The following is a 25300-nucleotide window of genomic DNA, read 5'->3' on the forward strand; positions in this document are numbered from 1 at the left end:
ATGATTTGTCTTTGTTAGAAATATAGCTTGATCCAATTTGTTATATATTCTAACAAAGTGTAGATTGGATTTTAACCTATTTAAAACATGTCATCAAAATTCTAAAATTAATCTTAATCAGGAAAAATTACTAATGATGTTCCATAAATTATTTTTTTAATTTTTTCAAAAAGATTCGAATTAGATAGTTTTTCTCTTCTTTTTTCGGTTGAATTTTGAATATGAAAGAGTCGAAATTGAAGATAAACTATGTTTCAAAATTTAATTGTCATTTTTTTCGTGTTTTCTCCTCTTTTAAACCGTTCAATTAAGTGTAAATATCATTAATTATTAATAATAACATAGAGTTAAAGGTAAATTGAGCAAATTGGCTATTTCTGGCAATTTATTTAAGTGTGTCTCAAACTGGTAGCCCTTCGCATTAATCAGTACCCAAGAAGTAGCTCTTGGTTTCAAAAAGGTTGGTGACCCCTGTACTAAAGCAATGGTTTGATGCCAATAAACTATCAATCAACCTAAATAAAACAAAATATATAATTTTTGGAAATAGGAAAAATAACAAACAGTGTCATATAAGAATTGATGATATGGAGATAGAAAGGGTGTATTCAACAAAATTTTTGGGAATCCATATAGATGATAAATTAAATTGTAAACTGCACATAAATATACTTAAGACAAAGATGGCAAAAAATATTGCTATGTTACATAAAATAAAAAACTCCGTAAATCAAAAGGCTCTTATCATGTTATATAATTCTTTTGTACTCCCTTATCTTAATTATTGTGTCGAAATCTGGGGTAACAATTACAAAACAAACATTAAATCTATATTCTTACTTCAAAAGAAAGCGATTAGAATTGTAAATTATGCAGATTATCATGACCATACCAACGCTCTGTTTATTAAATTAAAAACATTAAAACTGCACGATCTTGTTGACCTCAACACTGCTATTGTGACGTACAAAGCTCATAACCACATGCTGCCTGGGTGTCTACAGGAGAGGTTTAAACCCAGAGAGAATCCCTATGACCTCAGAGGTTCAGCTGTCTTCCAGAAAGCTAAGATAAGAACAAGCTTAAAAAGTAGATGTGTTTCTGTCAGGGGGGTTCAACTGTGGAACAGCTTGGATTATTCCTTAAAATGTTCCAGTTCTATTCACACATTTAAAAAACCCTTTAAGACCAATGTCTTGAAAAAATATATCACTCTAGAATCAAGACAGTAGTTAATACTATGATCAATGTTAATTCAAATACTAAATGTGGGTTATAAATAATAATGGAAGTACAATTGTTTGTATGTAGTATATAAATTGGTACAAAGGTTTAACATGTCTACAAGGATATTTCACATGCCTTTACTGTGTATATAATTGAACTGTGTTTATGTTATGTATAATGTGTATTTATAATATGTTGTACAATGGACATTCAATAATTTTCGAAAGTTTATTTTGTACTTGACATTGTTTATAGGGTTAGGCGCAATAAGTGTTCAACTTCAGCCTAAACCCTTTCAGTCTGCAACATTTTCATTTTCAATTTAAGAATGTACAACTGTTTGTTTATTTTGTTGACGATTGACCGAAGAATAATAAACTTGAACTAAAACTTGAATAACCCGGTGCGCCTAATGTACCGAATAATTCTGGTTGTGCTTACTAACCTCGAAGCTATTTTATTTGGTACATGGTGTAATGATAAGTGTGACCAGTAGAAACCAAGATGCCAAGAGATACGTGTAGACTGCAATATGATGGCAGTCACACATAAGAGATACGTGCAGACTGCAATATGACTGAAGTAAACAACACCAAAATTGTAAATGTTCCATTGAAAATATAGAACATTACATTTTTATTACACCTTCTCAGAAGTCTCACTATGATAACAACTCCCCTGCCTGCTGGAGAAATTGTGGGAATTCAAAGGCAAATCACTACCATGTTTTGTGGGACTGCTCCACCATAAAGGACTATTGGAAAGAGATACACCAAGCTCTACAGGATATTTTCAAACGTGAAATACCCCTCGAAAGTAAAACTTTGTTTTTTGGACATGTACCTCAGGATTGGCTGAAGAAAGATAAAGACTTAATGAATATCCTACTGGTGGCTTGTAAAAAGACCATTACTAGGAAATGGATATCCCAGGAGAGCCCAACTTTGAAGCAATGGATGGAAACAAGAATGGACATATATAAAATGGAAAAGTTAACTGCCTTTATTAATTATAAATTGGAGAAATTTACTCCATACTGGGAAAATTGGGTCAACTATGTCACGCCTCATAAACCTGACTTTAATTTTTCAAATTAGTGATTGTACTGCGAAAAAAAAAAAAAAGGGATTTACTAATATATGCCTATGTATGTATGTATGTATGTATGTATATATATATATATATATATATATATATATATATATATATATATATATATATATATATATATATATGTATGTATATATATATATGTATGTATATATATATATATATATATAGGTAGGTAGGTAGGTAGGTAGGGGTGTGTGTGTGTGTGTGTGTGTGTGTGTGTGTGTGTGTGTGTGTGTGTGTGTGTGTGTGTGTGTGTGTGTGTGTGTGTGTGTGTGTGTGTGTGTGTGTGTGTGTGTGTGTGTGTGTGTGTGTGTGTGTGTATATATACACTACCGTTCAAAAGTTTGGGGTCACCCAAACAATTTTGTGGAATAGCCTTCATTTCTAAGAACAAGAATAGACTGTCGAGTTTCAGATGAAAGTTCTCTTTTTCTGGCCATTTTGAGCGTTTAATTGACCCCACAAATGTGATGCTCCAGAAACTCAATCTGCTCAAAGGAAGGTCAGTTTTGTAGCTTCTGTAACGAGCTAAACTGTTTTCAGATGTGTGAACATGATTGCACAAGGGTTTTCTAATCATCAATTAGCCTTCTGAGCCAATGAGCAAACACATTGTACCATTAGAACACTGGAGTGATAGTTGCTGGAAATGGGCCTCTATACACCTATGTAGATATTGCACCAAAAACCAGACATTTGCAGCTAGAATAGTCATTTACCACATTAGCAATGTATAGAGTGTATTTCTTTAAAGTTAAGACTAGTTTAAAGTTATCTTCATTGAAAAATAAGGACATTTTACTGTGACCCCAAACTTTTGAACGGTAGTGTATATATATATATATATATGTGTGTATATGTTTATATTTAATTTTATTTCTGATTATTATTATTATTTATTTTTTTGTTTTTTGTTTATTTAATCGATGTATTTGTAGATATTACTTTTTTTTTTTTGTTGTTTCTTTTTTTTTGGGGGGGGGGGGGTAGGTGGTATGGGTGGGATATAAACAAAAATATCTTGACATTTAGGGCAGACAATAGATATATGATTTATGTGAATATGATGTAATGGATATGAATGTCTGATGCTGGATGTCAATATAAATAAAATCCATCCATCCATCCATCTTCTTCCGCTTATCCGAGGTCGGGTCGCGGGGGCAGCAGCCTAAGCAGGGAAGCCCAGACTCCCCTCTCCCCAGCCACTTCGTCCAGCTCTTCCCGGGGGATTCCGAGGGGTTCCCAAGCCAGCCGGGAGACATAGTCTTCCCAACGTGTCCTGGGTCTTCCCCGTGGCCTCCTACCGGTTGGACGTGCCCTAAACACCTCCCTAGGGAGGCGTTCGGGTGGCATTCTGACCAGATGCCTGAACCACCTCAACTGGCTCCTCTCGATGTGGAGGAGCAGCGGCTTTACTTTGAGCTCCCCCCGGATGGCAGAGCTTCTCACCCTATCTCTAAGGGAGAGCCCTTAAATAAATAAAAAATAATAATAATAAAAATAATAATAAAACAAAAAAGAAAAAAAAAAAAAGAAAATATAGAACATTACACACAGTGCTCAAAAAAATCTACCAAAATGTTTCAGTACGACTTTGGTAAGCTATGAAGCCACACAGCTTAATGGATTGCCGGCGCATTAAACATAGTATAGTATTATTATTATTAAACTTAGTAACGAGTATTATTATGGTGTGTGTGTATAAGGTAAGACATATTATCTGGCGTTTTGTTTCGCAATATTATGCAAAAGCAACTTACCAAATACTAATCTGTATTTGGGATCTGCATAAGTCCTGAAAATTTGCGCGCTTCCGCCTTTTTAGCTCGTGCCGACACCGTAGTTTATAAGCTTCTTATTTTTCTCTATCTTCTTGTTATGGGACATTCATCCTCCACGGTTAACATTTCTAATATAAAGTAGTGTAAAGTATTACTTATATCTGTCAGTAAACTCACCATGAAAGCGCTAAAACATACCGGTGTAGTGAGTTTACATTATTCACCCAAGGAACTTTAGTTATTAGAGATTTCTGGTCGGACGGTTTTTCACGGGACACATTTTTGGGCGTTGTTGTTGCACTAGTGAGCCAAGAATGAGGAGATGCTGCTCCGTTATTGATTGAAGTCAAGTGTGAATGTCATTAAAACAGTTAGCGCCATCTTTTGACACTTCTTCCACTCCCGTCTTCGCACGCTACACCGCTACAACAAAGATGACGGGGAGAAGATGCTTTCCGAGTGGAGGCACGTAAATAAGACCGCCCACAAAACGGCACATATTGAAGCGACTGTCAGAAAGCGACTTGAAGATGACGTGTAAAACATCATCTATGCAACATTTTGACCAAAGAACCACCATCACATGTTATGTAGACCACAAGGAATTGTTTTCCATCTAGAAAAAATAATAATAAAATTACCCCTTTAAAGGCCTACTGAAATGACTTTTTTTTATTTAAACAGGGATAGCAGATCTATTCTATGTGTCATACTTGATCATTTCGCGATATTGCCATATTTTTGCTGAAAGGATTTAGTATAGAACAACGACGATAAAGATTGCAACTTTTGGTATCTGATTAAAAAAAAGGCTTGCCCCTACCGGAAGTAGCGTGACGTAGTCAGCTGAACATATACGCAAAGTTCCCTATTGTTTACAATGATGGCCGCATGAAGTGAGAGAGATTCGGACCGAGAAAGCGACAATTTCCCCATTAATTTGAGCGAGGATGAAAGATTTGTGGATGAGTAAAGTGCAAGTGAAGGACTAGTGGGGAGTTGAAGCTATTCAGATAGGGAAGATGCTGTGAGAGCCGGGGGTGACCTGATATTCAGCTGGGAATGACTACAACAGTAAATAAACACAAGACATATATATACTCTATTAGCCACAACACAACCAGGCTTATATTTAATATGCCACAAATTAATCCTGCATAAAAACACCTGCGTGTTTGTTACGCTAGCTCCTAGCTCCTCTGCTAGCTCCTAGCTCCATAGAACACGCCAATACAATTCAAACACCTGATCAACACACACAATCACTCAGCCCAAAAGACCGTTCACCTAACCCAAGGTTCATAAAGCTTATATATTTTAAAAAAGTTACGTACGTGACGCGCACGTACGGTACGGTACGTGTTATGCTAGCTCCTAGCTCCTATGCTAGCTCTTAGCTCCATAGAACACGCCAATACAATTCAAACACCTGATCAACACACACAATCACTCAGCCCAAAAGACCGTTCACCTAACCCAAGGTTCATAAAGCTTATATATTTTAAAAAAGTTACGTACATACGCAAAAAAAAGTTGCGCACATACGGTCAAGCGATCAAATGTTTAGAAGCCAAAGCTGCATACTCACAGTAGCACGTCTGCGTCTTTGTCATCCAAATCAAAGTAATCCTGGTAAGAGTCTGTGTTGTCCCAGTTCTCTACAGGCGTCTGTGTATCCAAGTCAAAAGTCCTCCTGGTTAGAGTCTCTGTTATCCGAGTTCTTCCATCTTGACTGCATCTTTCGGGAATGTAAACAAAGAAGCGCCGGCTGTGTACTGTTGTGGCTGACTACGTTCGAAAAATACGTCCATTTCGCACCGACAACTTTCTTCTTTGCTTGCTCAGCTTCCTTCTCCATAATGCAATGAACATGATTGCAACAGATTCACGAACACAGATGTCCAGAATACTGTGGAATTATGAAATGAAAACAGAGCTTTTTCGTATTGGCTTCAATGTGGAAGGCATACCCGTGTTCCCCGGTCTACGTCACGCGCATACGTCATCCTCAGAGGCGTTTCGAACCGGAAGTTTAGCGGCAAATTTAAAATGTCACTTTATAAGTTAACCCGGCCGTATTGGCATGTGTTATAATGTTAAGATTTCATCATTGATATATAAACTATCAGACTGCGTGGTCGGTAGTAGTGGCTTTCAGTAGGCCTTTAATGCGCCTTATAATCCGGTGCGCCTTTTGTATGAAAATAGACCCGACTACACTTATAATCCGGTGGGTGCAAACTCCATACGGTACATCATTACATCAATTCATTCAATTGTTGTTCATTGCCACAGGTTTGTTTATTGCTCAGTGTATATTTGGGGTCTAAAGATTCATTCATACCAACCACCAGGGGACGCTATTATGTTTCCCCAAGCAAATCATAGCTTTTCTATCATGTCCTGTTCTGATTTTGTTAAAGTTGTCCTATATACTGGTTTGGGCTCTTATTTTGTTTGGACTTCCTGTTCTGCACGTGTTGGCTGGCAGTGTCGTCACCCGTGCTTTCTAAGCGTTATTCGCGTCACCCGCAGGTGATTAGCGAATATGCTTTCCACCCAATGTTCCCTCTCATTTGTCATGTGCGTGGGCAAATGCAAAAACTTCCGACGTGCACACTGTGGCCACACCAGCAGCACACCCGGCCCCAAACCTGACTAAATCATCATCACCATCATCATTTCTTTGTATTCCTTTCATGAAAATGCATATATGCAAGCCACGTACAGTTGACACTTTCATTGTTTCTCTGTCCTTACACATTTCCATGATCAGAAAGGAGCAGATGGAAGAATAATATTCTTATATTTATCTGCCCCCTTTTTAACACAAATTATTTTAGATGACTTTTTCACTGTTCCCTCCACCAACACCCAAACTCCAACATACTTTTAATTTTTGTTTAAGCATTTTCAAAATGACACGTCCAATCAAAATCAGTTTGATGTAATTCCAGTTGTCTCTTTTTGTAACTCTTTTTAAACTCTTTTTAAGTCTTTGTCTAGAGAATTCCGTGCTTTCACACCAGCAACAGACAAGCACATTTGCTTCAAATTTGTTCGCACTCTTGGATGTTTAAAATCATACGGCCTTCTGTGGTTCTCATCTTCAGACGTGAACACAAATAACTTTTGTAAGTCCTTCGGAAGAACTTTATTTCTAGCTTTGAACATCGCTAATAGAGTATGCAAGTCTACAATGTCTTTTAAGGCCTATTGAAATGATTTGTTTTTATTTGAACGGGAATAGCAGATCCATTCTGTGTGTCGTACTTGATCATTTTGCGATATTGCCATATTTTTGCTGAAAGGATTTGGTAGAGAAAATCGACGATAAAGTTTGCAACTTTTGCTTGCTGATAAAAAAGCCTTGCCTGTACCGGAAGTAGCGTGACGTCACAGGAGGTAATATTCCTCACAATTTTCCTTTGTTTACAATGGAGCGAGAGAGATTCGGAGCGACAAAGCGACGATTACCCCATTAATTTGAGCGAGGATGAAAGATTTGTGGATGAGGAAAGTGAGAGTGAAGGACTGGAGTGCAGTGCAGGACGTATCTTTTTTCGCTCTGACCGTAACTTAGGTACAAGCTGGCTCATTTGGATTCCACACTCTCTCCTTTTTTTATTGTGGATCACGGATTTGTATTTTAAACCACCTCGGATACTATATCCTCTTGAAAATGAGAGTCGAGCACGCGAAATGGACATTTAAATTGACTTTTATCTCCACGACAATACATCGGTGAGACACTTAGCTACTGAGCTAACGTGATAGCATTGTTCTCAAATGCAGATAGAAACAAAATACATAAATCCCTGACTGGAAGGATAGACAGAAGATCAACAATACTATTAAACCATGTACATGTAACTACACGGTTAATAATTCTCAGCCGGGTAAAGCTTAACAATGCTGTTGCTAACGACGCTAAGGCTAACTTAGCAACCGGACCTCACAGAGCTATGATAAAAACATTAGCGCTCCACCTACGCCAGCCAGCCCCTTATCTGCTCCCCAACAGCCATGCTCACCTGCGTTCCAGCGATCGACGGCGCGACGAAGGACTTCATCCGTGGGTTTGGCGGCTAGCATCGGCTAGGCGTCTGCTATCAGGGTAAGTAGTCCTTGTTGTGTTGCTACAGCCAGCCGCTAATACACCGATCCCACCTACAACGTTCTTCTTTGCAGTCTCCATTGTTCATTAAACAAATTGCAAAAGATTCACCAACACAGATGTCCAGAATACTGTGGAATTATGAAATGAAAACAGAGCTTTTTCTACGGGCTCCGAATACTTCCCTTGCCCTTGTGACGTCACACGCGTACGTCAACATAATAAAACGTTTTTAACCGGAAGTGTGGCGGGAAATTTAATATTGCACTTTATAAGTTAACCCGGCCGTATTGGCATGTGTTGCAATGTAAGATTTCATCATTGATATATAAACTATCAGACTGCGTGGTCGGTAGTAGTGGCTTTCAGTAGGCCTTTAAGTTTTAATAATCCTGACCTAATGAAAAGTGGATTTGTGTGGTCTCTATATCCTATTGTAAAATGATACGAATTGCTCTTTTCTGTGAAAGAAATAAAGGCATTACGTTGCTGTGATATGTATTTCCCCATATTTCTGCACAATAATTGAAATAAGGTTTAATAATTGAGCAATATAACATTCTCATTGTGTTATACGGGAAACTGTATTTAACCTTGTTCAAAATAAATAAGCTTTTTGCAATATATGAGCTTTCCATGTCAACTTTTCATCCAAGATAACCCCAAGAAATCTGATTTCAGACTAAATAACAAGTTACATTTCTTATTATAACACTCAAAATGACAGTAGTAATTTCCATGAGGTTATTTTCTAATATAAGTGTTTTGGCCCACTTACAATGACAACAGCAAAACAATATTGTTTTTCATGAGCTGTGTACTTGCATTGTTTGTCTGGGTGGAGGTCCTGCTTTGGAAATAATGTGTACCCCTTTCAGACATTGCATTTATTTCCCATTAAAACATTCACATGTTGCACAATGAGATGTAAGCATGGGATCATGTGTACATTCCTGTAACTTTCTGTTTGTAAAATATATATTTTTATTAGTATTTCTTTATTGTAATAACAGCATTTCATGATTAAAATGTATATTTTAAGATTATTAATAAGTAGAATAAACACACATTTGACTGTTAAATCACAGTGTAACGACCTGGAATTACACATGTGTGGTGTTGATATGACAGATGAAAAAATTGGTTTTGGTCTGGTTTGTATGGCAGAAAATGACCAGTTTTGCTAGATGTACTTTGTTTTATCAATGTTTTGGTCATGTGCTAAAGGCCGTCAAAGAGTCTTGCCCGATAAAGTGATCGACGGAATTATGTCCTCCTTAAAGCGTCTCGACGGTCGTTACAATAATTGAACAGTGATGACGAAAACTGATTTCTCTGTCGTGGCTGGTTGTGGGATCATTGTTTGGTTGTGGGATCATTGTTTGGTTGTGGGATCATTGTTTGGTTGTGGGATCATTGTTTGGTTGTGGGATCATTGTTTGGAGTCACGGAGGTTTGGACTTTGCTATTCTTTTTGTCGCAGGCTCTCTGTATGCTTTTCTGTGCATTTCCCTGCTGCACTCTGTTTTGGTTTTGGTACTTTTTTCCACTAGAAACTCCGCCTGCTGTCTCCACATCAGTGAGAACCTCTGGGAAAAAAGTGCTCCGAAGTTTAAGAACGTTGGCAAAAATATCGTGATTATTTTCAATGTCTTTGATGTGGAATTGATCTTCAAAATAAAGTGGGGTTTTCTTACAAAACCCAAAAGCAGTGAAGTTGTGACGTTGTGTAAATGGTAAATAAAAATGGAATACAATTATTTGCTAATCTTTTTCAACTTATATTCAATTGAGTAGACTGCAAAGACAAGATATTTAATGTTCGAACTGGTCAACTTTGTTATGTTTTGCAAATATTAGCTCCTGTGGAATTTGATGCCTGCAACATGTTTCAAAAAAGTGGCAAAAAAGACTGATAAAATTGAGGAATGCTCATCAAACACTTATTTGGAACATCCCACAGGTGAACAGGCAAATTGGGAACAGGTGGGTGCCATGATTGGGTATAAAAGTAGCTTCCATGAAATGCTCAGCCATTCACAAACAAGGAGGGGGCGAGGGTCACCACTTTGCCAACAAATGTGTGAGCAAATTATAGAACAGTTTAAGAACAACATTTGTCAACCAGCTATTGCAAGGAATTTATGCATTTCACCATCTACGCTTCGTAATATCATCAAAAGGTTCAGAGAATCTGGAGAAATTTCTGCACGTAAGCGGCAATGCCCCTGATCTTCGATCCCTCAGGTGGTACTGCATCAAAAACCGATATCAGTCTATAAAGGATATCACCACATGGGCTCAGGAACACTTCAGTAGACCACTGTCAGTAACTACAGTTAGTCGCTACATCTGTAAGTGCAAGTTAAAACTCTACTATGCAAAGCCAAAGCCATTTATCAACAACACCCAGAAATGCCGCCGGCTTCGCTGGGCCCGAGCTCATCTAAGATGGACTGATGCAAAGTGTGAAAGTGTTCTGTGGTCTGACGAGTCCACATTTCAAATTATTTTTGGAAACTGTGGACGTCGTGTCCTCTGGACCAAAGAGGAAAAGAACCATCCGGATTGTTATAGGTGCAAAGTTGAAAAGCCAGCATGTGTGATGGTATGGGGGTGTATTAGTGCCCAAGACATGGGTAACTTACACATCTGTGAAGGCGCCATTAATGCTGAAAGGTACATACAGGTTTTGGAGCCACATATGTTGCCATCCAAGCAACGTTATCATGGACGCCCCTGCTTATTTCAGCAAGACAATGCCAAGCCACGTGTTACAACAGCGTGGCTTCATAGTAAAATAGTGCGAGTACTAGACTGGCCTGCCTGTAGTCCAGACCTGCCTCCCATTGAAAATGTGAAGCCTAAAATATGAGAAGGGAGACTGTTGAACAACTTAAGCTGTACATCAAGCAAGAATGGGAAATAATTCCACATGAAAAGCTTGAAAAATGTGTCTCCTCAGTTCCCAAACGTTTACTGGGTGTTGTTAAAAGGAAAGGCCATGTAACACACTGGTAAAAAATTCCCCTGTGACAACTTCTTTGCAATGTGTTGCTGCCATTAAAATCTAAGTTAATGATTATTTGCAAAAAAAAAGAAGTTTGTCAGTTCGAACATGAAATATCTTGTCTTTGCAGTCTATTCAATTGAATATAAGTTGAAAAGGATTTGCAAATCATTGTATTCTCTTTTTATTTACCATTTACACAACGCACCAACTTCACTGGTTTTGGGTTTTGTACATTGAGGCTTGTCTTAAATCTGACCCTAACCCAAACTGCAGTCTGAATGATACACCTGCCTGCAACTTTAAAATGGGCTGTTTCCGTGTGCGTTTAAGTGTGTGCGTTGGGAGTACGCAGGAAGCTCTCGCATGCCATTAGGAATCAAAGGGCAGGAAATCCATGCAGCGCTTCCTTTGTTTACTTTAATGACACAATATGTCTTCCTCCGAGGACTTCAGCTAAAGGTAACGACAAGAGTTGGAAAGACGAGTAAGGGCCACTTCCTACTTCCCCCTCGGTAGCACAAATGGCTCCCTGAGCATAAACACAAACGCACATGAAGAAGGGCCTCGACCCAAGAAGCTTCTCCAAAACAATGAAAGGCAGAGCTCACCAAAAGACTTTTTATCCTAAATATTTATACAGCTTATAAACGGCGGCGCGCTAATGAACTTCATGCGCCTTGCTCCTTTTGACTTTCTGATTTATCACCAGTTGCACAACACAAGAACTACATCACCCTTCTTTCTTTTTTTAAAAGGGGAATCCACATGATAAATTGAACGGTAACGGGTGTGACCGATGGCAGAAGAAATATTGCTTCCTCAAATGACATCATCCAGACAGCACTTAATATCGCTGCTGTTGTTTTGAAGTGATGCTCCCATGCAAAATCAACTCAATCATGAATTATTCATTAATGCAGGGGTCACCAACGCGGTGCCCGCGGGCACCAGGTAGCCCGTAAGGACCAGGGGCCGTACTTATCAAGCTTCTTAGAATTACTCCTAAGAAGTCTGCTAAGAGTTGACTTAAGAGTAAATAAATTATTTGCTGAAAGCTGCACTTAAAAGTTAGTTATCAAGCGTCTTACTCACACTTTCAGCGAAGTGTAGGACTGAATCTTAAGTGTCACACTCAGAGCTGAATTACGACATTACTATGTGCCGTAAACGGAATTTTAGGTGACGTCATTTCTGTGTCCATAGAAATGACCAATCACGGAAGGGAATCCGTTGTCTAAGAATAAAGAAATATCTTGGAAATATTTAAGTGGACAATGGGAGTGTATATTTTGACAATAAACTACAAAATAATACAAAACAAACTAGTCCCCGCCGGCACTCACGCTACCGCTCCCTCTCTTCTCTCGCCCACACACTCACTGACGTCACTCACCTCACGGCCACACACATACGCTACTGTCATAACATTTTCTTTCCAATTCATTAATTAGGCAACTAATTTGAAACTGGTGTGGGTGGCTCTATATATACTAGCCCACTGCAGCCACATGCAGAAATCAACAAGGAATCGAAAAGTATTAAATCTGTGACAAAAATAATATCCGCTCTGTCTAAACGATACCGTTTGATCAGCTGCTCGTCATCAAAAAAAACAACAACATTGTTCCGTTCCCTGAACGTTCGCGCACGTCTCTCTCGCCTCAGTGCCATCCCCTGCTGGCAACTCCTAACCACTTAAGACACCTCTGAAGGTCTCTTAAATATCGTGGAGAGTAGGAGTGATTCTCAGACTTAAGAACGTTGATAAAAAAGCTTTTATTCTTAAGTTTGAGAGTAGGACTAAATTTCGCAAATTCTCAGGACTTAAGTGTAAAATAGCACTCTAAGAAGCTTGATAAGTACGGCCCCAGATGAGTAGCCTGCTGGCCTTTTCTAAAAATAGCTCAAATAGCAGCACTTACCAGTGAACTGCCTCTATTTTTAAAATTGTATTTATTTACTAGCAAGCTGGTCTCGCTTTGCTCGACATTTTTAATTCCGAGACAAAACTCCAATGGAATTTGAAAATCCAAGAAAATATTTGAAAGACTTGGTCTTCACTAACTGACAAAGAAACAGATAACAGATTTGGTGTCCAGTTCAAAGTGTGACGTGATTTATTTAAAAATTTGAGAGTTGACTTTTGTATTTTACATGAGTTATTATTTGTACAAACATGGTGCAAAGGAATTCATGATTTGTTAAAAAAAAATGTTAGTGGCTAGCTAGTTAAAATGGGATATTGTGATTTCACAAGACTGTCTTAGAAGTGATCATGTGAAAATGTTCAATTTGAAAAATGTGCACTTAGAGAAAATATAAAAATAAAGTGTTGCATATTGATATTTATCTGTTCCTATATATATTTATTGTGAGAAATCATTAAGATGATCAGTGTTTCCACAAAGATAAATATCATTAATTATTAATAATAACAGAGTTAAAGGTATATTGAGCAACTTGGCTATTTCTGGCAATTTATTTAAGTGTGTATCAAACTGGTAGCCCTTCGCATTAATCACTACCAAGAAGGAGCTCTTGGTTTCAAAAAGGTTGGTGACCCCTGCATTAATGTAATTAAGTTAAAATTAGTAGTAAATAGACTGATAGATAAATGGGTTGATTAATTTAATGTAATGTTTGATTTAATGTTTTATTGTTGTTATAGTTTATTTAGATGATTGCATTCGATTATTTTGAGAAAATAATCTTTGGTACCAGTTAGTATTTGAGGTTTGGTTCAGTTTATTTGGAACATGCATACGATACAATGTAATCAGAGGTGGGTAGAGTAGCCAGAAATTGTACTCAAGTAAGAGTACTGTTACTTTAGAGATTTATTACCCAAGTAAAAGTAAGGAGTAGTCACCCAAATATTTACTTGAGTAAAAGTAAAAAGTATGTTGTGAAAAAACTACTCAAGTACCGAGTAACTGATGAGTAACCTGTTCGTTTAATGATGACGCCAACAAGTAATGCACAAAAACATAACAATAGCAATGAGCAAATTCAGAGCCAGGAATATCTCTTAAGCAACTAAAACAATAATATATATTAAATGATGATACATTAACATAAAAACAAAATTGAGGCAAATTGAGCCACAATAACTTAACAGCACCATAGGCTCAGTAGGCAGAGATTACAAAGGAAAATAACAAGTTAGCCTTTATGCAAACCATATACTGATAGGTGTGGGCTGCACCTAAGAACACACTGTGCACTTCTGATTGGTGTTTCTATGCATGCGTGAGTGTGTGTGCGACTGTGCGTGTGAGTGTGTGTGTGTGTGTGTGTGTGTGTGTCTGTGTGTGTCTATGAGGCTGCAGTGCGTTAATAAATGTCCCCACACGATGTACATTTGACAGTGATTCATAGCAGGGAAGCTAACATCAGCCTACGGTGACAGCCAAAATATCTACTAACGTTACTTACCGCCATGTGCTTCCTCAAATTTGACGTTGAGTTCATGTAAGCTTAAGCTTGTTAATCACGTGACCGCCTGGCTCTGTTTGATTGGTGAAACGGAGTCAAACGTCACCAGTGACTGCATTTGATTGGTGAAACGCAGGCATGCGACAGATCCTACTTTGAAGGTCTGTCTGACAAACCAAAACAAACAAAGCGTGCATTAACAGATGGATAAAAATCAGTAGCGAGTAGCGAGCTGAATGTAGATAAATGGAGCGGATTAAAAGTAGCGTTTCTTCTCTATAAATATACTCAAGTCAAAGTAAAAGTATGTTGCATTAAAACTACTCTTAGAAGTACAATTTATCCCAAAAGTTACTCAAGTAGATGTAACGGAGTAAATGTAGCGTATTACTGCCCACCTCTGAATGTAAGGCATCACATATTTCCAGTTGTTGCACATCCGAAAAGGAGTAGGATGAAGCGGATCTTATTTAATCCTACCCCTTTTCATACCATAGCAATTGTATCCCATTTCCTTGTTCTCTGTAACAGGACAGTGAATAAACGAATAATACATAAATAATATACAGTATTTTCTGGACCATAGGGAGCACCAAATTTAAAAAAAAAGGCGCACTGCCGATGAACGGGTCTATTCAGGTCTGTTTTCATACATAAGGCGCATTAAAGGAGTGATATTATGATTTTTTATTCTAAATGTAAAAGGTCTACATAACATGTGATGGTGGTTCTTTGCTCAAAATGTTGCATAGATGATGTTTTACACATCATCTTCAAGTTGCTTTCTGACAGTAGCTTCGTTTTGTGGGCAGTCTTATTTACGTGCCTCCACTTCGACAGAGTCTTCTCCCCGTCATCTTTGTTGTAGCGGTGTAGCGTGCAAGGATGGGAGTGGAAGAAGTGTCAAAAGATGGCCCGAACTGTTTTAATGATGGCTCATTAGTGCAACAACAACACCGAAAATGGGTCCCTAATAACTCTAATAACTAAAGTGACTTGGGTGAATAATGTAAACTCACTACACCGGTATGTTTTTAGCGCTTCCATAGCGAGATATAAGTAAGAACTTTACACTACTTTATATTAGAAATGGCAAAAGCGGAAGATGAATGTCTCATAATCAGTTTTGGGTTACTTCCTAAAAACCAGTAACTAGTTACAGTTACTAGTTACTTTATTTCAAAAGTAACTCAGTTACTAACTCAGTTGCTTACACCAAAAAGTAATGCGTTACTGTGAAAAGTAACTATTTAGTTACTTCTTTTTTTCTTCTTTTTTTTTTTTAAGGCTCCCATTAATGCCCTTTTAGCCTTCATTTCAGTACTGTTACTGCACTGGAGAATAATACAATCTGTTGATCAACTTGACATGCATTTGCATCACTGAACTCTGCTAAGCAATGTGGTCTACATACAACACACAAAGACAAAGATATGTTTCAAAGGGCCAATTAATTTCAGGCCAGAACAAATTGGCAACACTATTTAAAATAGCTGCAACATAACATACATAAGTAACAAACAGCATAATAACAACGTAGCTGTAAACCTGGCTTCACCCAAGGAAAACACACTACATACACAAAGCCTAACCAGGCATTTTTTTTTCTCTCAAGGAATTCGTAAATACAATCATGTCTTCATGAGATCAACACTGTACTGAAGCCCAGAACACTCTACACATTTCCCCAGTTTTAGTTTAGAGATAAGGAAAGATTGGCCTGGCCCACTAGGATCCCTCTTTATGTTTGTGAACTGTATAGTCTATACATTTAGAGTGACGTGGTAATCAAACACTCTAGAAGTCTAGAATGAAAGAGTATATAAGAGAATTGACATAGTGTGTACCTTCAGTGCTGACAGATGAGCAGAGGAAGAGTTTTGAGTGTTTTCTTTAGCTCGCTTTCCATGTTTATGTACTCACTGTCCTTTGTGTCCAGCTGCCTGAAATCGGGTGACTCCACTGTAGAAATAGCCTGCATGTCTTCTAGCACATACGCTGCAATGAGTCTATCAATGTTGTCCTGGCTAGCAGTCCCTCCATTAAAATCCAGCCGCTGTTGGAGGTGGAGGTGAAGTGTGTCTCTCTTTGCTAGCTTCGTCGAAGCATGTTGCTTTTGTAGCTGTTTCATCAGATTTAAATTGCTGTTTTGGGCAGTAGATATGATCTTTGATCCAAGACACAACTTACATTTAACTAAAATGTTCTGTTCTTTGTGCTCGACAAAAGAAAAGTAGTGAGGATATCTCCATGTTAAGAAACTCGACTTCTGGCTCCGCCATGATGTAAACACAGGCACGCCCCCCCACCCCCCGCCCCCACCCACACAAAGTGCGCCTCTTCTTTTCCTTGTGACACTTGTGATACGTAAAAAATATACAACATAAAGTTGCAAGAAACACGTCAATAATGAATAAAGCAAAACATGTTATAGACCAAAAATCCCTTCATATTCTCTACTGCTCGCTAGTGTTACCATATCTGAGCTACTGTGTAGAAATATGGGGATATAATTACAAAAGTACACTTCATTCATTAACGGTGTTACAAAAACGATCAGTTAGAATAATACATAATGTTGGATATAGAGAACATACAAACTCTTTATTTATTGAATCAAAAATACTGAAATTCCACGACATAGTGAATTTGCAAACAGCTAAAATTATGCACAAAGCAAACTATAACCTGCTACCCAATAATATACAACAATTCTTCTCAAAAAAAGAGGAGAAATATAACCTTAGAGAAAAACGTAATTTAAAACATTTGTTTGCACGTACAACACTTAAGACCTTCAGTATATCAGTATGTGGAATTAAATGATGGAATGGATTAAGCAAAGCAATCAAACAATATACTAATATGATACACTTCAAGAAACTCTTCAAACTTAAAGTGTTTACAAAGTACAAAAAAGAAGAACCATAACAAACATTCTCAATTTATTTCATCCATCCATTCATTCATTCTTAAAGTAATCTTACTTATCTCATGATATGAAATATGACTTACTTCACCATTTATTATTATTAAATTCTTAGTTTTATTTATTTATTCATTTTTATTGTGATTACCTATGGAGTTTATTGTGAATAAATTGTGAACAGGAAGTGAACAAAAAGTGTTGCAACTGTTATGTTGCAATGTTGCTCTACCAACCGGTATAGCCCGGTTGGTAGAGTGGCCGTGCCAGCAACTTGAGGGTTGCAGGTTCGATCCCGGCTTCCGCCATCCTGCCCTTGTGTCCTTGGGCAAGACACTTTACCCACCTGCTCCCAGTGCCACCCACACTGGTTTAAATGTAACTTAGATATTGGGTTTCACTATGTAAAGCGCTTTGCGTCACTAGAGAAAAAGCGCTATATAAATATAATTCACTTCACTTCACTATGTAAAGAAAAGGGGTAGGATTAAATAAGCTCTGCTTCTTCCTACTCCTTTTCGAACATGTTGAAAAGAGAAACTGGAAATTGTGATGTATCATGTTGTGTGCTTGCATGTTCGAAATAAACTCAAACTCAACTCAACTCAACACAGAAGGACGACACCGCAGCGCTCCAATAAAACACACTCAGATCTTCTGTTTCCAGCCGATACTACATAAAAAATAACGTAAAATAACGCAGTAACGCATCATGTAGTAACGGTAACTGAGTTACTGAATATAAAAAATAACGCGTCGGTTACCGCCGAAAATAACGGCGTTACAGTAAGTCCCAACACTGCTCATAACAAGAAGATAGAGAAAAAGAAGAAGCTTATCGACTACGGTATCAGCACGGACTGCAGTGGACTACAGATCCCAAATACACATCAGCAGGTACCAGAAGGTAAGAAAAGTTGGTTTTGCATAATATTGTGAAACAAAACGCCAGATAATGTCTGCTAATGGGTGCCATGTTGCGGTCCTTATACAAACACCACAGTAATACTTGTACCTCTGACTACGGTAGCCGTAATGCGCCGACAATCCATCAAGCGGTGCGGCTTCAAAGTCGTACTAAAACATTTTGACAGATTTCCGAGCGCCGTGTGTAATGTTCTTTATTCTCAATGGAACATTTAAGTTTTGGTGTAGTTTACTGGCGCCATATTGCAGTCTACACGTATCTCTTATGTTTGACTGCCATCTACTGGTCACACTTGTCATTACACCAAGTACCAAATAAAATAGCTTCGAGGTCGGTAAGCGCAACTACAATTATTCTGCACCGGGTTATAAGGCGCACTGTCGATTTTGGAGAAAATGAAAGGATTTTAAGTGCGCCTTATAGTCCGAAAAATACGGTACCATAGTAAGTCAACACATATTAAATACATAAATAATATTTCTCTAAAAAAAATTAAAAAAAAGGTTCAAGATGTTCATCATAGTTATTGTTCTTTGTACTTTTTTAAATTTTTTTTAATTTTTTTTTTGTGTACTTTGTTAACACTTGTAGTTTGAACAGTCTCTTAAAGGCCTACTGAAAGCCACTACTACCGACCACGCAGTCTGATAGTTTATATATCAATGATGAAATCTTAACATTATAACACATGCCAATACGGCCGGGTTAACTTATAAAGTGACATTTTAAATTTGCCGCTAAACTTCCGGTTCGAAACGCCTCTGAGGATGACGTATGCGCGTGACGTAGACCGGGGAACACGGGTATGCCTTCCACATTGAAGCCAATACGAAAAAGCTCTGTTTTCATTTCATAATTCCACAGTATTCTGGACATCTGTGTTCGTGAATCTGTTGCAATCATGTTCATTGCATTATGGAGAAGGAAGCTGAGCAAGCAAAGAAGAAAGTTGTCGGTGCGAAATGGACGTATTTTTCGAACGTAGTCAGCAACAACAGTACACAGCCGGCGCTTCTTTGTTTACATTCCCAGAAGATGCAGTCAAGATGGAAGAACTCGGATAACAGAGACTCTAACCAGGAGGACTTTTGACTTGGATACACAGACGCCTGTAGAGAACTGGGACAACACAGACTCTTACCAGGATTACTTTGATTTGGATGACAAAGACGCAGACGTGCTACTGTGAGTATGCAGCTTTGGCTTCTAAACATTTGATCGCTTGACCGTATGTGCGCAACTTTTTTTTGCGTATGTACGTAACTTTTTAAAAATATATAAGCTTTATGAACCTTGGGTTAGGCGAACGGTCTTTTGGGCTGAGTGATTGTGTGTGTTGATCAGGTGTTTGAATTGTATTGGCGTGTTCTATGGAGCTAGGAGCTAGCATAGGAGCTAGGAGCTAGCATAACAAACACGCAGGTGTTTTTATGCAGGATTAATTTGTGGCATATTAAATATAAGCCTGGTTGTGTTGTGGCTAATAGAGTATATATATGTCTTGTGTTTATTTACTGTTGTAGTCATTCCCAGCTGAATATCAGGTCACCCCCGGCTCTCACAGCATCTTCCCTATCTGAATAGCTTCAACTCCCCACTAGTCCTTCACTTGCACTTTACTCATCCACAAATCTTTCATCCTCGCTCAAATTAATGGGGAAATTGTCGCTTTCTCGGTCCGAATCTCTCTCACTTCATGCGGCCATCATTGTAAACAATAGGGAACTTTGCGTATATGTTCAACTGACTACGTCACGCTACTTCCGGTAGGGGCAAGCCTTTTTTTTATCAGATACCAAAAGTTGCAATCTTTATCGTCGTTGTTCTCTACTAAATCCTTTCAGCAAAAATATGGCAATATCGCGAAATGATCAAGTATGACACATAGAATAGATCTGCTATCCCCGTTTAAATAAAAAAAATTCATTTCAGTAGGCCTTTAAAGTGAATCATATTGGTGCTTTGTTTTGATTCCTTTGGTTAATTTGTTCCATAATTTAATTCCACATACGGATTTGCCAAAGGTTTGAAGTGTTCCTCCCTCGTGTCAACGGGGTGAGATAATGTATGATTGCTGTTTTTGTTTGGCAGGGTACAAATAAGTTGTATTGCAATGATACATAGGCTGTAACTTTAGGGTGAGAGATACTGCACATACACCATATTGGCACACCAACCCAATAAAAGTGTTGAGCAGAAAGAAGAAGAGCGACGTGTGCCTGAGAGTGGATCCTCTGCTGATTGGACACAAGGGCTCGTCCTACCATGGTGGACAAGAGCAGCAGCCGAGAGGGAGGCGGAAGCCAAGGAAATGAGATGGAGAGCATGCAAAATAATGAAAAATAGTCACAAGGTTACTATGAGATGGACAAATAAATATATGAAGTGGCAGACAGCAGAATGTGTGCTCAAAGGCCAAGACAGGACACAAAATACAAAACCCAAAACCAGTGAAAATGTCACGTTGTGTAATTCGTAAATACTAACAGAATACAGTGATACTTTTCAACCTATATTCAATTGAACAGACTGCAAACACAAGATATTTCATGTTCCAAATGAGAAACTTGTTTTTTTTGTGCAAATAATCATTAACTTAGGATTTAATGGCAACAACACATTGCAAAAAAGTTGTCACAGGGGCATTTTTACCACTGTGTTACATGGCCTTTCCTTTTAACAACACTGGAAACTGAGGAGACACATTTTTCAAGCTTTTCAGGTGGAATTATTTCCCATTCTTGCTTGATGTACAGCTTAAGTTGTTCAACAGTCATCGTTGTGGTATTTTAGGCTTCATAATGCGCCACACATTTTCAATGGGAGACAGGTCTGGACTTCAGGCAGGCCAGTCTAGTACCCGCACTCTTTTACTACGAAGCCACGCTGTTGTAACACTTGGCTTGGCATTGTCTTGCTGAAATAAGCAGGGGCGTCCATGATAACGTTGCTTGGATGGCAACATATGTTGCTCCAAAACCTGTATGTACCTTTCAGCATTAATGGTGCATTCACAGATGTGTAAGTTACCCATGTCTTGGGCACTAATACACCCCCATACCATCACAGATGCTGGCTTTTCAACTTTGCGCCTAGAACAATCAGGATAGTTATTTTCCTCTTTGTTCCGGAGGAAACAACGTCCACAGTTTCCAAAAAAATTTTGAAATGTGGACTCGTCAGACCACAGAACACTTTTCCACTTTGCATCAGTCCATCTTGGATGAGCTCGTGCCCAGCGAAGCCGGCTGCATTTCTGGGTGTTGTTGATAAATGGCTTTGGCTTTGCGTAGTAGAGTTTTAACTTGCACTTACAGATGTAGCGACCGACTGTAATTACTGACAGTGGTTTTCTGAAGTGTTCCTGAGCCCATGTGGTGATATCCTTTACACACTGATGTCGCTTTTTGATACAGTACCGCCTGAGGGATCCAAGGTCACGGGCTTAGCTGCGTTCGTGCAGTGATTTCTCCAGATCCTCTGAACCTTTTGATGATATTACGGAGCGTAGATTGTGAAATCCCTAAATTCCTTGCAATAGCTGGTTGAGAAATGTTGTTGTTAAACTGTTCGACAATTTGCTCACGCTTGTTGACAAAGCGGTGACCCTCGCCCCATCCTTGTTTGTGAATGACTGAGCATTTCATGGAATCTACTTTTATACCCAATCATGGCACCCACCTGTTCCCAATTTGCCTGTTCACCTGTGGGATGTTCCAAATAAGTGTTTGATGAGCATTCCTCAACTTTCTCTGTCTTTTTTGCCACTTATGCCAGCTTTTTTTAAACATGTTGCAGGCATCAAACTCCAAATGAGCTAATATTTGCAAAAAATAACAAGGTTTTTCCAGTTTGAACGTTATATATCTTGTCTTTGCAGTCTATGCAATTGAATATAAGTTAAAAAGGATTTTCAAATCATTGTATTCTCTTTTTATTTACCATTTACACAACGTGACAACTTCACTGCTTTTGGGTTTTGTAGATGAAATATAGTTTTTGTCAAGCAATCCCTGCCGGGTTGTCTTACATTTTCGTTGTTGTCAAAGCACACATCCGGTCCTTTGCGGTACCTTGGATTCTGGGCCAGCTCACATGGATCTGGACCCTCAGCTGAACAGAGGTTTTCAGGAAAACAACAGCAACAAGAAGGTCTACCAAAGTAGTGACACACCAGAAAAGCTCTCAGTAACACAGTGCAAACATTTCCAGCGGGACCTAAACTTAGGGTCATACTTGGAACTGTCAAAATGCTTGTATTTCAAATTAATGTATCCCATTGAAATAAATTCGGTTCAAATGTATTTGTGCTTGGCCCTGCCAAAAAGCACAACATGTATGTGGAGGGGGGCGTGGCCTGCGGTGTGTGTAGGGACTGGCCTCGAAGCAGCGGCAGGTGAGTAGATTGCCCCAGCTGGGGCTTGTTATCTAATGACCTTCATTGGCAGCAGCCGGGCAGAGACACGTTGTTGGAGTTGGAGAGAGAAAAAACACACGAACAGAGACACGCGGGACTGAAAAGCCCAAACACATATTGCTGGAAAGCAATCCCTTCATGCGTGGATGAAAATAACAACTTGCTTAACCCTGTACCACGGGCTCAAGAAGATCTGGAGAACCCTCTCAAGAGGGAAACCTCCACAATGTAACATGCCTTTTGAAAAGAAGTACTAACTTCTAGATTAGAAAGACTGTATAAAAAATGTACAATACAATGTACAACTAAGAACTATAATAGTGGTGTGAAGTAATAACACAACATCTACCTTGGAGAGTTGACTCCTGATTCTCCGTCAAACACACCATCAGCAGTGTTTCCATATTTTCATTTCATTGTTGTTAAGATATTATTTGAATATCCTCTTTGCCAAGTTGTTTTTAATTATTTTATCTTATTTCTCACACTCACCCACTTCCTTCCCATGCTTTGAAAACAATGTGTTGGCGATCTCTAGCTATAAGCTAATGCTGGCGAGTAAGACGAGATGTTTTGGTTGGATCTTATATAGGTTCACAGAGTTCATTTGCTAGGCCAACTAATGACGGGGATGCTTGTAACTCAAACTTTCGCTTTCAATTAGAGTTGTCCGATAATATTGGCCGATAAATGCTTTAAAATGTAATATCGGAAATTATCGGTATCGTTTTTTTTTTACCAGTATCGTGTTTTTTTTTTTGTTTTTTTTTGTAATTCAATCAACATAAAAAACACAAGATACACTTACAATTAGTGCACCAACCCAAAAAACCTCCCTCCCCCATTCCCACTCATTCACACAAAAGGGTTGTTTCTTTCTGTTATTAATATTTCTGGTTCCTACATTATATATCAATATATATCAATACAGTCTGCAAGGAATACAGTCCGTAAGCACACATGATTGTGCGTGCTGCTGGTCCACTAATAGTACTAACCTTTAACAGTTAATTTTACTCATTTTCATTAATTACTAGTTTTTATGTAACTGTTTTTATATTGTTTTACTTTTTTTTTATTCAAGAAAATCTTTTTAATTTATTTATCTTATTTTTTATTTTTATTTTTTTTTTAAAAGGACCTTATCTTCACCATACCTGGTTGCCCAAATTAGGCATAATAATGTGTTAATTCCACGACTGTATATATCGGTATCGGTTGATATCGGCATCAGTAATTAAAGAGTTGGACAATATCGGATATCGGCAAAAAGCCATTATCGGACATCCCTACTTTCAATTTAAAGCGTAACGATTAACCCAGAGACAGCTCTTATCTCAAAACACTCTTAAATTGAGGTACCACTGTATATGCCGGGGGTCAGCAACCCGCGGCTCTTTAGCACCGCCCTAGTGGCTTCTTGGAGCTTTTTCAAAAATGGAAAAAAATGGGGGGGAAAATGTATTTGTTGTTTTAATAATGTTTCTGTAGGAGGACAAACATTACACACCTAATTGTTAGAAAGCCCACTGTTTGATATGTTTGTGTTCATGCTTCACTGATGACACTGTATGGCCAGCGTCGTTTTGTCCTACTAATTTTGGCGGTCCATGAACTCAGCGTAGTTGGTTTACGTGTACAACTTACTCCGTAAGACGTGTTTTATGCCACTCCTTCTTTGTCTCATTTTGTCCACCAAACATTTTAAGCTGTGCGTGAATGCACAAAAGTGAGCTTTGTTGATGTTATTGACTTGCGTGGAGTGCTAATAATCCATGCTAACATGCTATTTGGGCTAGCTGTGTGTACATATTGCATCATTAGGTCTCATTTGTTAAGTATATATTAGTTCATTTAATTTCCTTTACTTATGTCCTGCATGTGTGTTTAATGTATATATTATATCTTTAGCGCCGCCCTAGTGGCTCCCTGGACCTCTTTCAGAGATGTGTGAAAATGGAAAAAGATGAAGAAAAAAGATATATATTTTATGGTTCTAATATATTTTCTGTTGGAGAACAAACATGACACAAACCTTTGTAATTGTCAGACATCCCACTGTTTATGTTATACATACTTTACTGATGAGTATTTGTCCTACTAATTTCAGCGATCGTTGAACTCATCGTAGTTTGTTTACATGTACAACTTTCTCCGGTGCCGCCACAGAAAGACGTGTTTTATGCCACTCCTTCTTTGTCTCATTTTGTCCACCAAACGTTTTATATTGTGCACGAATGCACAAAGGTGAGCTTTGTTGATGTTATTGACTTGTTGGAGTGCTAATCAGGCATATTTGGCCAGTGCATGACTGCAAGCTAATCAATGCTAACATGCTAT

The 25300-nt window shown here is 38.3% G+C and overlaps 1 protein-coding gene across 1 annotated transcript in view; it reads right to left on the reverse strand.

Annotated features, from left to right (window-relative positions):
• LOC133641805 (voltage-dependent calcium channel subunit alpha-2/delta-1-like) overlaps positions 1–25300 on the reverse strand; it is a 421610-nt gene that overhangs the window by 5059 nt on the left and 391251 nt on the right. The window contains exon 38 of the mRNA XM_062035835.1: positions 22574–22656. Coding sequence (XP_061891819.1) covers positions 22574–22656 — 83 coding nt within the window. The remainder of the gene's footprint in view (positions 1–22573; positions 22657–25300) is intronic.

Source organism: Entelurus aequoreus, linkage group LG24, assembly GCF_033978785.1.
Source record: "Entelurus aequoreus isolate RoL-2023_Sb linkage group LG24, RoL_Eaeq_v1.1, whole genome shotgun sequence".
Lineage (NCBI taxonomy): Eukaryota > Metazoa > Chordata > Actinopteri > Syngnathiformes > Syngnathidae > Entelurus > Entelurus aequoreus.